The 13914-nt window shown below is 44.4% G+C and overlaps 1 protein-coding gene across 1 annotated transcript; it reads left to right on the top strand.

Moving 5' to 3' along the window:
- The first annotated feature begins 7603 nt into the window (after window positions 1-7603).
- Window positions 7604-13655, top strand: MRPS14 (mitochondrial ribosomal protein S14). Its single transcript, XM_084636069.1, has 3 exons — window positions 7604-7698; window positions 9271-9429; window positions 13121-13655. Exons 1-3 carry the CDS (start codon window positions 7636-7638, stop codon window positions 13301-13303), a joined length of 405 nt encoding a protein of 134 aa, XP_084492195.1. The 5' UTR covers window positions 7604-7635; the 3' UTR covers window positions 13304-13655.
- Window positions 13656-13914: the final 259 nt, after the last annotated feature.

Raw genomic sequence — 13914 nt, 5'->3', positions numbered from 1 at the left:
GAGAATTTTTTAAAATGCTATATAATTCACAATTTTTGTAATTATTATAACTGATCACGTCTGCCTATTTTCTTTAGTTTTGTTTTGCTAGTGGAATGTCATCTTTTTGACATAAACAGTATAATAAATAAAATACTTATTATGGAAAAGAATCAGTCTATTTAATTTGACCTGATGATAAAGAGCTTCAAATAATTTGGCCCTATGGAGTTTGTGAAGTGACGTGCACTGTAAGGCATGAAAGCAGCTGCTGAGCAGGTAGATAGTTTGTGTTGCAGTCGTAACATGTAAATATGAATAAACAACCTCAGTATGATCCCCTGGCAAGAGGAAGAGCATTTTAAAACAAATGAAAAACCATAGAAATTAGTGGCTGAAATAGAAAGTGTAAAGAACACAACAGAGCCTGAAATAACCAGTCTAGGAGTGAAATCCTGACTCCACTGAAGTCAATGACAACTCCCATCGACTTCAGTGGAGATAGCATTTCACTCTAAATGTTTGTTTCTTTGAAGGAAAACACTTTGAGCAAGTTTAAACCTTTTAACTTGGAACATATATATTAACTGGAACACCATTTTCTGTGAAATATGTATTCTAATAACGTTTACCTGCCACACAGGTGTGTTGTAAGGCTTATTTCATTAGAAGAACAGGAGTACTTGTAGCACCTTAGAGACTAACAAATTTATTAGAGCATAAGCTTTCGTGGGCTACAGCCCACTTCATCGGATGCATAGAATGGAACATATAAATGTTCCATTCTATGCATCCGATGAAGTGGGCTGTAGCCCACGAAAGCTTATGCTCTAATAAATTTGTTAGTCTCTAAGGTGCCACAAGTACTCCTGTTCTTTTTGCGGATACAGACTAACACAGCTGCTACTCTGAAACCTGTCATTATTTCATTAGATTTTGTAAAGTGCTTTGAGGTCTTCAGGTGAAAGATGCTATAAAAGGGAAAACAATGATTATTTATGCTTCATCAAGATCTAAGAGTATTCCCATTTCTTGTCCTAAAGGAAACTAGAAAAATGTTCCCCTTACCTCTAGGATATTCTTCAGCTGTCTGATAAGCAGTAGGGTCCTTCTGTTTCGCTGCTACCTGCAATGGGAAACTGGAGCAAGCTAAAGGTTAGCAACTGCTCTTCTCTTCCCAGCTCAGCTTCTGATGCCTCTTTTCCCCTCTGGGAGTTTAAATCTCCTTCAGAGGAGATGAAAGGAGCCAATAGAGACACTTGGGTGTTTCCCTTCTGAGCTTTTCATAAGGAATGAAGAAGGTTTGAGAGATGGTGAAAAATTCTTCACTGTGTCTCACTCTCTCATTCTATCAGACCCTATCACTTTATGTTTAGATTTTGACTAAAAACCAGGAGATGTTTATATTTTTGCAAAAACAGGAGCAGAGATCTCAGAATTGTTCTGAAGTCCCATATATGGAAAAGAACTTTTAAAGCATTATTTTGCTGAGGCCTGGGTGTATTCAACACAAAAAAAGGAAAAGTATAGTACACTTCAAAACCAGTTAAGATTAAATCACAACACTGGGGCTCAAAAGCGTGTCTCTTTCACAAACAGAAGCTGATCCAATAAAGATATTACCTCATCCACTTTATCTATCACATCATTAGCAAAACTCAAGTACTTAAAAGAAAGCAAATTAAAAGTTAAGGATACCACTTCTTTTATATCACCCACATAATAAAATTATATACCTACAACAAGGCAAATCTAGAGTGAATTGGCACAGTTCCATAGAATCTGAGCCATTATTCTTACAAAGGACTAGAGCTGACTGAAATATAAAAACCTATTTTCATGAACATTTTCAGAATATTGAAGCTCTTTTCATTTCAGAAGATTTGAAATGGACCTCTTAAAAATAGATTTAAAAAATGATATAAATAAAAAATTTCAAAAACCTGATTTTTGGTAAACTAAATATTTCTATTCCTATTTCAATGTTTTCTATAATTTTTAATGTTTCAAGAACAGACACATTTTTCACAGGAAAAGTCAACAATGTTGCCAATTTTTTGTAAAAATTTAATATCTTTTTAACAAAAATCTAACTTTGTATCGACATAATGATTGAAAATGTTATTGAAATGGTTCTCAAATGAAGCCTGCAGCCCACACAGATTTTGTAAGGGGCATAACCCAAGACTTTGCAATTTTCTTGGGTGTAGTCTGGCAACTGTTAGGCACTAGGGAAAACCCACATGCTAATGTTTCCACTGAATGCATCCAATGAAGTGAGCTGTAGCTCACAAAAGTTTATGCTCAAATAAATTTGTTAGTCTCTAAGGTGCCACAAGTACGCCTTTTCTCTTTCCACAAACTAATGACAAGCTTGATAATGGCAGAGATCTTTTGAATTTATGATACTACACCACTGAAGGAGTGGGAAGTTCATAAGGGGGAGCGAGGGAAAGGGGGCTCTAACACAAGCATGACAGAAGATTTCTGCTGTGTACATGGGGAGCCATTTTGGGGGGCCAGGGAAAGTTAAACCACCTTCCTTCCAGTACTCCAGATTGAACCCTATTGTAATCAGTGGCTGTCTTGGGTACTTTTATTTTTGAGGCTTGGAACTCTGGGTTTACTTCTTGCCTTCTTTATTCATTATCACTTGATCTTTTGCCTACAGGGAACTGATTCAGAGGAAGCAGCATGGTCCAATGGTCTAAGCATAGGACTCCGAGCCAGGAGTAGCTGCATTCTAGCCCCTTTTCGATTCTGACATACTGCATGGCCTTGTGCAAGTCAATTAATCTTTCTCAATATCAGTTTCTCAGTCTGTGACATGGTGACAATGGCCCAGATCTTCCAGTATTGTGCAGTACTTTATGTCTCCCCACTAGGGGAGCGAGGCCCAGCACAACTGGCCATGGCCAATTCTCCACTAGCCTAGTTTGTATGCCTCCATCTTTTCCTATTGCTGGCACAGGGGGCATATTCAGGAGAAAGGGGCCATGCCCAGGTTGTCTCTGGGGCCTGCTGATTCCCATCTACCACACAGGCTTCTTGGAACCAATGGCAGCTGGAGCAATTTAGAGTGCAGGCTGTCCCTAACTTACACTAGGGGACCACCCTGGCTCAGAATGGGCTCACAATCTAACCCAATCACACTTACCTGTCTCATGGGGATGTTGAGGATTCCAGCGTTCTGGAATGCAAGGCACCATGCAAATCTAAGTATCATAGACATGTATTGATCACTCCTTCTCTCGTCTGCTGGGATCTGTTATGAAGTATGGTGCACTTTATTGCACTGAGTGTATTTTTCCAAACACTCCCTATGAATGCAAGTCAAGGTGTCATGTCTGAGCTGTTGGAGTAAAGAATTCTCACCAACAATGGACTGCTAGAAGGGGAAAAAACAACGTTCAGGAAACTTTGTCAGCTAAGGCGAATTGAATTCAAAGTCTTACTTTTAAGAGATTCTGGACATTGTTTGAAATCACTTGAACATAACTGTTTATGCTAAAGGACATGCTGAAGACCCATATTAAAGAAACTATTGGCTCTCCTGGTTTAAAGGACTCCGATATGCCATATTCGTTTGCTTTTTCCAAATGGTTGCTGCAACAGGAGAGCAGAAAGGACTCCAAGAATAGTTCAGAAAAAGGCAAAACTATGCTTTCTGATAAGCATGGTTGATTTCAACTTGATCTGAGAACTCCAGCAGGCTCTGCCCACACAGGCAGAGACCATCAGAATCACAATCCATCAGACTGCTTCGAGAGCAGTATTTACCCAATGAGTACTTTCCCCTGAGCAGCTCCAGCTCTAGCATGGGGGAGGCTCTAAACTACACTAGCTGGTAATGGTCTCCAAGGAACCATCCCCAGCTAAGAATTGCTGGAGCACAGCAGTATGGCTCCAGACGTGCCCCGTCCTGTCCTGCCTTGGCCCAGTTGCATCTCGTGAGCGGTATAAAGGGGCTATACTGGGGAGGAGAATTTGGATCGCAGGTTTGTGAGAAGATAACCTGCTTTTTAATAAGAAATATTTTAAATCACTAATTTAGTAAAGCTAAAGGGTGAAACACAGTACTTGGGAATTATGGAACCTTCCCCACATTGTTACAGCCAACACCTCAGTAACATGTACAGGATAGCAAATATTCCGCAGGATTCCTACATGCCCTGCCAGTTGTGCAATCATCATTCTGTTCGTTCAGCAGCCTTCGCAGCGTGTGTGTATTAGAGTGTACACATCTGCACATTTACTGTTTCTGCACTGGATGGGTCAAACGGGACATTAAATTGTAGTGGGAGAGCTGGATTTTAAATTAGAGTGATAACAGAACTCAGAGCTGAGTTTGTCCTGTTGAATTGCTTTATATCTTTAATTGGGCATCAATCTCCTCATATATCCCCCTACCCAGGATTATACTCATCATACACAGCACCTCCCACACTCACCTCCACCCATTTTCCATCTGGACTCACTAGCGCCCCCTGCAGCTGATGAAGGACAAAAGCAGAGCAAATGCTGCAAAAAATAATGCACAATTATTATTTTGATTTTTTTTAAACAAAATCTCTTTGGCTGTGTCTGTGTCCCTTTTTGCATTTGCATTCCACAAATATTCTAGCAATGAGCTCACTGGCCAGCAGGTTTTCAGAAACAGAGAATTCAAGCAAATACTAGAGAATATCTATAAAAAGCAAGTATTTCATTCTTTCTGCAAGCACCAGAAACTTGATTTTAAGCATTCCATTCAGCCAGTCAGGGACCAGAAACACGTAACTTAGGTGTTCAGATGCACATAGCTTGAGTTTTTAGTATCAGATACTCACAACAAACTGCTCATAAATGTGCAGGAGGTCAGACTAGATGATCATAATGGTCCCTTCTGACCTAAATATCTATGAATCTATGAGTTGCAGACCATGAGCCTGGATATCCCATATTTCCAGAGCTTTGTGCTCCTCACGTGGTGGGGGATTCCCTCGGTGTAGGGGAATCTTCATTTGATGTAAGAACAGTTGTAGTGTCTCCTATACCAGACCTCAATTACCCTCTTAGGTCAGCTTTCTCACTGCTTTGCTCTGCAAGCAGTGCAAAGGGGCCAGCGCCTGGGCCAGGATTTAGCCCAGAGCCTTGCACCTCTTGGTTGCTGGTCCTGAGCCATATCGGGTGAGTAGTGACTGAAAATTGCTACCATATTATGGTACTTTGGTAGCCTATGTGATGCGAGTTAGTTGTCTCAGTACAGTGCCTAGAGGACAGATATCCGCTTGACAGAAACTATCCACCACAAGTAGCACCGAGGTTGGCAGGGAGATCAAGGATATAATAAGCTCTGCAGATTGAACTGTCCTCTCAACTATAAAATCAGTCTCATCAGGCCATGGACAAGGTTGATGTTCTTTGGCAGCAGTCAGGGTTCATTATGCTACTGATTCTGCTGTGCATAAATAGACTTCAATCCCCAGGACTCAAACCGCAAGGAACTGTGCTTCCATTAGAGACTAACCAATTTATTTGAGCATAAGCTCACGAAAGCTTATGCTCAAATAAAGTGGTTAGTCTGCCACAAGTCCTCCTTTTTTTTTTTGCGAATACAGACTAACAGGGCTGTTACTCTGAAACCTGCGCTTCCGTCGAAACACATTGGAACCCCTCTGCCTCTGCTCAGATGTCTCAACAGGAAACCTGTCACATGGACAAAAGGCAGCACGTCAGGCCTGTGAAAGGAGATAATTTCAAAGGCAAGACTTTTTGGATGCTCCAGCCAGTAGATATGAATTGTTAATTTCATCAAGAGGTTGAGTTCAAAGTGAAGAGCCCAACATACGTTCCACCTGAAGTCACAACTCTGCTTACTACAGCAAAAAGTTATTTTAACGCACCTCGATTGAGATTCCGCACAGTGCAAAAGGGCAGTTACTCTTTTGAGGCAATATAGTACAGGAAGAAACACACAGCACATGCAGAATTTCCCAGTCATTTTTCATTGGTGAGAGGGGTCATGATTGTTCTTTTGTCTGTAAACCACACATCCTTAATCAAAATTTGTGAGTTGAGGTGGTGTGAAATCTTGCCACTGTAAATTAGCTACTAAAAACCAAGAACAAGACCTATGAATAGCCAGGCAGATGAAGAAGACGTTTGAGAAACAGAAAGAGAGAAATGAGAAAAAGAGACTGAGCCATAAATCAAATGTGTAGTAATTATGGACATGCAGCACAGACATACTTAAATGGAAAGTGACCACATTGTGTGGTGTATTGCTGAATTGCATTGCATCATATTTTCCTGTTGGAACTCCATCCCAATCAGTTTTACAAGCTCACCCCTCCCAACATCAGATCCTTGTGGTCTGCACAAACGCTTAGCCTGAGGTTTTGCAAAGACTACTAGTTTAATCTAATGAGGGAGGTATTTATTCAGACTGACATCAGCACGGGGATGAAGTTTCTACACAGTGTAACCCTCAAAAAAGGTTTGGGTTCCCCCCGCTCCCCACACACAAAAGCACTTTAAAGTGGAGTTTCACTGTAAAAGGAAAGGCATACAGAGCAAAAGATCCACCCCTTTTACTCCGAGAGTGGTGGCAAGAGTTCTCATCAGCCCTGCAGTGGTAATGGGTTGCCAGCAGCCTCGGTAATGATGGACTCTGAAAGTACTATAGTATCTTCACTCTCATTGGGAAGCAGATATAGCAAGTCTAACCCAGCTCTTCTTTGGTCTCTGTGTATAGAAGCAGCTGCAACAAGATCAGGAACTAGGGATTCCTCTCCCTTCCCCAGCACAGTGCTGACTTTCCTCCTTATCTTTGGCCTTGTCTATGTTGGGAATTTGTCCCAATTCCAGATGCACACCCTTGTGTGCATCTTTATGTTCTCTACAGAAAGCAAAGGAACATCAGGCCATCCATGTCTAAAGAGTGTGTATGGTGTACATGGTGGCAATACTGCTGCCCATGGGTGTGGGGAAGTCTCAGCACATGGAGGAAGTAAAGCAGGAGTGACCCTATAATGCCACAGGTCTGAGCAGAGCATGGGGGAGCCTGACATGCTCTATAGCTAGACAGACTAGCCAGAGGAGCCCAGCTGCTTGCATAGGTCTAATGGTTAATTTGTCACAGACACCTCTGGGGCTCATCTCTTTAGTTGAGCCTGTTATGTGGGGCATCACCCACGGAACAGGGCCTGTGTCCCCCTTTGTTCATAACAGCACTGAGCACGCTGGCAGAGACTGACAAACTCGAAGGGTGCCATTCGGGGCTGTGAACTCCAGGCTTCACGGGGAGACGGGACAGGATCTCCCACTCCTGGCCAGGAGCTTTCACCTCCTGTGGATTTCACTCTGTCACATAGGTCAGCAGCTTGGTCCCCTGGGCCTGAAATAGGAGAGATGCCAGGGGCTGGGCTGCAGAAGGGAAATGAACAATGTGTCCTATTATCGAAAACCATGGCTCTGCCTGGTTCCACCAAACCTCTCCCTCCCCCCAAACTCCCTTAAATCCCCCTCCAAAGCCCCCCTCCCTACCCCAAACCTCCCTTCCGCCCCCACGCCTCCCAAACCACCCCTCCCCCATACTTCTCTTCCTCCCCCTCCCACAACGCCTCGCCTCCCCGCTCCCCTCCTTCCCTCCGCCCGACGGGTGGCTGGAGGCGCATGCGCCAGGCGGGGAAGATGGCGGCCTCCATGCTGGGCTGGGCGCTGCGGGCCGCTCGGCAGGTCAGGCCCGTCGGGCGGCAGCGCCTGGCTCGGGGACTCGCCGGGGCTCGCGCTGGGGCTGGTAACTTCCCTGTCCCGGGCCCCCGGTCACTGTCCCGCCACCGACTGGCCCCCTAGCCCAACCTCTCTGCTTGCCCTTGCCCCTGCCCCCATCCGTGCTCCTCGGTGCCCCCCTGCCCCCGGTCCATCCCCATTGGTCCCCTTCAGTCCCTACCCAGTGCCCCCACTCCCTGCCCCCGGCAGCCCTCCCCCGGCAGCCTTTATACCCTTGCCCGGTGCCCTCTCTCTGCGGCGCTGCGTAGCGGCCCACGTCCCTCCCCTGGGGTTGGTCTGTGTCTCATCTTCAGCTCTCCGTGCAGCGCACGGGCTGTCCCGCTGGGTTCGCCCCTGGGTGAAGTGCGGTCTTCCTGGCTTCAGGTCGGTTAATTTAGGCGGGAAGGATTGGTGGCGTGTCTGGAGAAGCATTTTGTGGCGTGTGCCACTTGGCTTTAGTGGCAGTGTTGTCTAGGACAGTGGCTCTCAACCTTTCCAGACTACTGCAGGTGAAGAACCAGCAGCAGGAAAAGAGAGTCAGCTACAGAAAAAATCCTGTTTTCACAGAAAGATGCCTAGTGATAAAAAAACAAGGGAAGAGAGTTTAGCAGCTAGAAATAGAAAAGGCCCTTTAGGATATTTGATGTGTGTGTGTCTCACATGATATATCCTCTATTGAGACTGTATAGGCTATTAAACAGATAACTTAGACTGTGCAGTAAAAATATTATCTAAGAGACACAGACAAGGTTTTCATCTCGAGGCCAAAAGACCAAAAACATCAAGACACTTGATCATAGTCTTTGATAGGCCAAGAGACTACTGATACTTGATCTTAGACAAAAATACACTGGATCCCAGCACCAAAAAACAAACAAAAAAACACACCCCTGAAAAAACCTGGATTTTTTTCTACGGGTTCTAGGAGGTGCCAGCAGCCCTTTTATTTATTATGATGATTTCTATTCCAGTCGTGCCTTAGCCAAGATCAAAGTCTCCTTGTGCTACATGCTAGTAGGGCATTTTATTATGACTATGGACTGTGTATTTAAATCTTGACAGTCTTAAAAGACTCCATTGTATGCTGTGTAAAACACACCTGTGCTGGGATGTATGATCCTGCAGGCCTTGTCTATGCTACAGAATTTTGTGTTTGAACATAGCTGTCAACAACCATGTTAACACTTGAAACTACATACAGTTTGTCCTGGTCCACACTGATTGTTAAACATGACAGATCACAGTTGTCAACAATTGTGTGCTTAGACATGATAGAATTTCATGACCTAGGCCAGGCCAACAACAGAGCTAGCTGGTGTGATTTGCTGAGCTACAGGATTAAATTCCCTGGATGCGTGAAGAGGGTGACTTGCCAGTATTGTCAGGCCTGAAGACCAGAGGAGTCAGTGAAGGCAGTGATTGAATCCAAATGAGGTAGATGCTAGGAAGAGTAAATTGGAATAAGCAATATTTGGAATTGGGTGAGTGATAAAATACTGGAAGCTGCAGATTTAACCGTTATATTTTCCCTTTTGTTAGATATTTCCTTTGCCCTGTAGAGGGCAAGTGCGGGGTTACTATGTAGACTGGAGAATGCTGCGTGATGTAAAGAGACGGAAGATGGCTTATGAATATGCAGATGAGAGGTTGCGGATCAACGCTCTCCGAAAAAATAACATCCTGCCTAAAGAACTGCAGGTAAAGTAAAGTCCATCTGTACTTTCCTGTGGGACCATTTAGGGAGATGGTATGCACACCCACATACTTTAGGGAGAAGGTATGCACACCCACACTGCTGCTGCTGCAGCAGCAGCATTCTCTGAGCATCACAAGCTACTTTGTATGAATCTAATTGTGCAGCCAGTGCCAGGCTTCAGATTCGGGGGGGGGGGGGGGGGTCAGTCTAGAATACCTGCATCCATCTAGTTCACAAGCTCACTTCACATCATGTAGCCATCTACTTAGTATTGATACTCAGCTCCAGAGCCTTGTCCCTTTTGGGTCATTCTCAACAGGAATAAAATCTCTTGGGTGGAACTCCTTTGCCACTGCTAAAATCAGAAGTCATCAGAGGTTATTAGAACAGGAAGTGGTTATGTCCTGCAGGGGTACAGTGAACAGCCTCATTGTTCCTATGGATGTTCCTGGAGTCTTGTTTTTCCTTCTGTAACTGTCACTAATGGGTGTGTGAGGGCCATTTCCCCTTTAGGTATGGGAGGTTCACTGTCTAGTTCAGTGGTATACAAACTTTTCCAGTTGCATCCCCACTTACCATTTATGGAATCTGTCTGTGCCTCACCCTCCATTACTGCACAGCCAAGGCTTCCTCAGCTGCAGGCTGCTTCTACCTTGCAGACAGGCTGCACTGCTAGGGCAGGGCCAATACCTGCCCCCTCCCCTCTTGGGTTTTCAGCCTGGGGGTGGAGCCAGCACTCTGCACAGAGGATGCTGGGAGCAGAAATTGGCACGGCACACTGACCCATGGGCTAGGTGGCCCACTGAGGTGACTCGGGTGGAGGTGCTCCCTCCTTGCCCCCAAGGGGGCTGGCACAAGCTGTCTGGCATTGCCACTCAGCTCTGCACGTTCCTCTGTGCCCCCCTGGGGGGTGTGCCCCATAGTTTTGCTCACTACAGGTCTAGTTTACTAGTTCCTAAAGAAATGCTGTACATCCAGGCTGATTTCTGCTCCCGCACTACTTTAAAATCTTGGGACGTGATTCTGCAAAGACTTACATATTTGAGATTAAGCATATGGGTAAATAGTCTCATTGATTTCAAAGGGCTGTGTGCCCTATTAAAATTAGACTTTTACAAGTCTTTCCAGGATCAGGACCTTTAGATATAAATTTCTGGATTTTTATTGTCTAGTCACCACTACCTCAACCCACCCATCTGAAAACCCTAATAGAGCCTGCAGGCGTCACCAGGGCTATAGAAATTGCTAGAGTGGGGAAAAAGGGAGAAAGATAAGTGCTGCTGATCTAACTCTGTAGTTAAAACATCCTACTGGAGGTAGCTTTTTCCCCCCTAGCTAAGCCATCAGTTTCCTTATTTCCCAGTGCCAGCATTTACAACAGGAGATGCTGACTCAAACGAATGAGGCACTGAGAGAACAGGAAGCAAGACTTCTCCTCAGAATTCTGTCTTCAGCAGTTATTTGTCTGGAAGCTTTATTTATACTCTAAAATAAAGCTAGCAATCTTTATAGACTTACCAGGGAATAATGCACCCGAGCTGTTGCTGTGAGGGGTGATCGTGGGAATAAGTTAGGATTCTGCTCTGACTGGTTTGTTAAAGGGGTGCAGAAAGTTGATTTGTAGTAGGGAACCTTCTGACTTCTCTGGATGAGTGAGTGCTCTAGTATTTTCTGGGTGGTTGCTCATATAACTAGGATATAAACTCATTTCCTAATAGAAACTAATTCAGACCAAAGGAACAATTGATACCTCATGGGGAACATACTCATTGTGTCCTGGTTTCAGTCTGTCTTCCTTCTCTCTCTCTCCATTTTCTGTGGAGTTTCCTTCACAGAGATGGCTTTACCTACCCTTTTGAGTGAGATATACCATGCATCGTTCTCATTGCTATGAGCTGGTCTTTACATGGCATATTCACCTACCAGTATTGAGGTAGCACCAGCCTGCAGTGGACATTTTGTATAAAAACAAGGATTTCTATTGGTTTATCTGCTCATGCTATTCCCCAGGTAGTGGTGGTCATCTTTCAGAGTCACAGCTAGCTACTGTAGTAGTGAATGTGACTTAAGGTGGGGAATGAACTGTTCAGTATAAAATCTCCTTGTCATTCTAGTGCCCCTACTAGTCTTCAGAACTAGGGAAGAGGAGCATGGAAAATAAGATCCACGCTGTTGCTTTCCACAGCGTGATACTTGGGCTCTAAAGAAACACTTAAGCAACAGGCTCCAGATATATGCCTTTCAGAATCTGTTCCTCTTTGAGTAGCTTCAGAAAGGCACCAGTTAATTCTGAGCAACTCCACTGTACAAATCAGACTTGTCTATCTGTTGTAGCTGTAATGTGGAAAATATAAAATTAAATTAACAAATTAAATGTAAACTGCCATAAAAAGCTGATGCTACAAACTCCCTATTGAAAAATGGCAGTTTACATTTAATTTGCTAATTTAAAGGACACTATTTTCTAAAATCATTTTTTGCTATCTGTGACAAATTGTGGCTTGAAATGTATTTCCTTAAAGACTTGTTTCCCTAACTACCTACCTTCACTCCCCAATGTGGTTGCACTGGCTTGTTCTTGTAGGGTTGTTTGAAAGTATTAGGCTTTGTACATAAAGCTCTGAAGCATCTGGTTTGAAGGTAAAACATACAGTTACACTGACTTTGCAAAGGTAAGAAACAGAAGTAGGTCATCTGTGCCGTTTCTTGACCTTTTATCCCTTTGACATCACATGACCTTTTTAGGAGAAGGAAATTTTGCAAGGGTACTGCAAGCCTCAGGGAAACAGTAATTGAATGCAACACCATTTTACCTGATCCAGCATTAGACCCTGCCACTGCCTCAGTTTCCCTGTTTTGGGTTTCCCAATGTGACTGTATCCAGATTCTTCTGAATCAGACACCTCTTCTTGGAGTTTGGGATATAAAAACATTACAGTCCAAATGTCAACTTACTTCAAAACAAGCCTCTCCCTGATTACCAGATTCACAGCCCCTTGCTGGGCTCAACAGTTCTTTGTCAAAACCCAACTCCTGCTGGTTTTTTCAAGCCTCTTCTTCTTCTTACAGCTTCTACTCCTGCCCCTCCCTGCAGGCTGCTCCCACCAGGTCCTTCCTTCTGGCTGGAGTTGAGACACCTTCCCTAGTCTCTTCTGATACTGGGTCCCCTGCAAGAATTGTCCTGCTTATTGTAGGTCTTTCTCCCCAACTGAACAGACTCCTTTATCTGCCTGGAAGCCTCTCAGCTGGGGAGGTAACTAACATGAAACAGATGGGGCTGAGTCCAACTCCCTTAAAGGGCCAGCCCACCCTCTAACATAGACACTATTGACAATTGGTAATTGTCCAACTGGACTGTTCAGTGACTTGGGTGAAATACATGAGGACACTTTTCAGTTCCTAATGGAGCCGGGCCCTCATCCAGCAAGTGGAACCATTAAATCCCATGGGAAGTCTGAGGAGAGAGAACCTAGAAGAGCATGGAGAGCAAACTTCCCTCTCATTAGTTGAGAGGTAGTGGCTCCAGGGTAGGAAGGAGGCACATGCTGGTACCTCTGCTGTGGGTAAGGAAGCCTTCAGGCCTGTCCATCTATACCCCATTCACTAAACTGTCTTAAAAAAGATAACCCTGGGCAAAATACAGCATAGCAACTTCAGGGTGTGTGTGTGTAATTGCCCTTCCTTTGGCTCCAGGAAATAGCTGATAAAGAGATTGCTGCCCTGCCACGTGACAGCTGCCCTGTGAGGATCCGGAATAGATGTGTCCTGACATCCCGTCCACGAGGCGTGAAGCGGCGCTGGAGGCTTAGTCGAATTGTTTTCCGCCACCTGGCTGACCACAATCAGATGTCTGGGATACAGAGAGCTATGTGGTAAATCACCACTAGGACTTGTTTGCTCAGTCAAAAAGCGGAGACTGGGCCCAATTTATGCATTCCTGTAACTGAAAAAGCAAGACTGTCCTTTTGTTTAAAGTCCAGCATGAACATACCAGAAACAAGTAGGGGGAGGGGACAGAGAGGTTCTGTCACTGGGATACCACTGTGAGGGGACTATTGCAAATCTGATGGCAAAGAGATATGGGATAAGGGGCGAATAGGAATGCACCAAGCCAGGCTGTGCTAGAGGCAGTTTTATTTTGCCAGGAAGAGCTGCTACCCTGTTATAAAACCAAGCTGGGATTTGTAACTAAAAGGAACATGTAAATTAAAAACACATTACAGTACAAGACTTGTTCAGTGATTCCTGTTCGCTCTTTACATTCAGATTGCAATGACCTCTTTTGCACAGTTATCTGCTCAAAAGTATCACTAAAAACAAGGAATCATACAATGTAGCAGGGACGTATGCTGCAGTGAATATGAAGACAAGCTCCAACTACTCCGGCCAAGTAGCTGAAAGTGTGCTCACCCTCAGTTAAGGTATTTAAACACTACACCTGTTCAATTTATCTGTATGTTAGGGGCAGGCTAGGCTGACAGTGGACA

The sequence above is a fragment of the Lepidochelys olivacea genome (assembly GCF_965140295.1).
Source record: "Lepidochelys olivacea isolate rLepOli2 genome assembly, chromosome: 8".
NCBI lineage: Eukaryota > Metazoa > Chordata > Testudines > Cheloniidae > Lepidochelys > Lepidochelys olivacea.
Note: the sequence above shows the minus strand (reverse complement) of the source record. Positions and strands in the feature narration are given on the sequence as shown.

What these genes read in the sequence shown, in the direction of transcription:
- MRPS14 (XM_084636069.1), top strand. Translation starts at nt 7,636, where the DNA reads ATGCGCCAGGCGGGGAAGATGGCGGCCTCCATGCTGGGCTGGGCGCTG. An exon ending in CGCTGCGGGCCGCTCGGCAG is followed by an intron (nt 7,699 to 9,270) that starts GTCAGGCCCGTC and finishes CCCTTTTGTTAG; the next exon opens with ATATTTCCTTTGCCCTGTAG. An exon ending in TCCTGCCTAAAGAACTGCAG is followed by an intron (nt 9,430 to 13,120) that starts GTAAAGTAAAGT and finishes CTTTGGCTCCAG; the next exon opens with GAAATAGCTGATAAAGAGAT.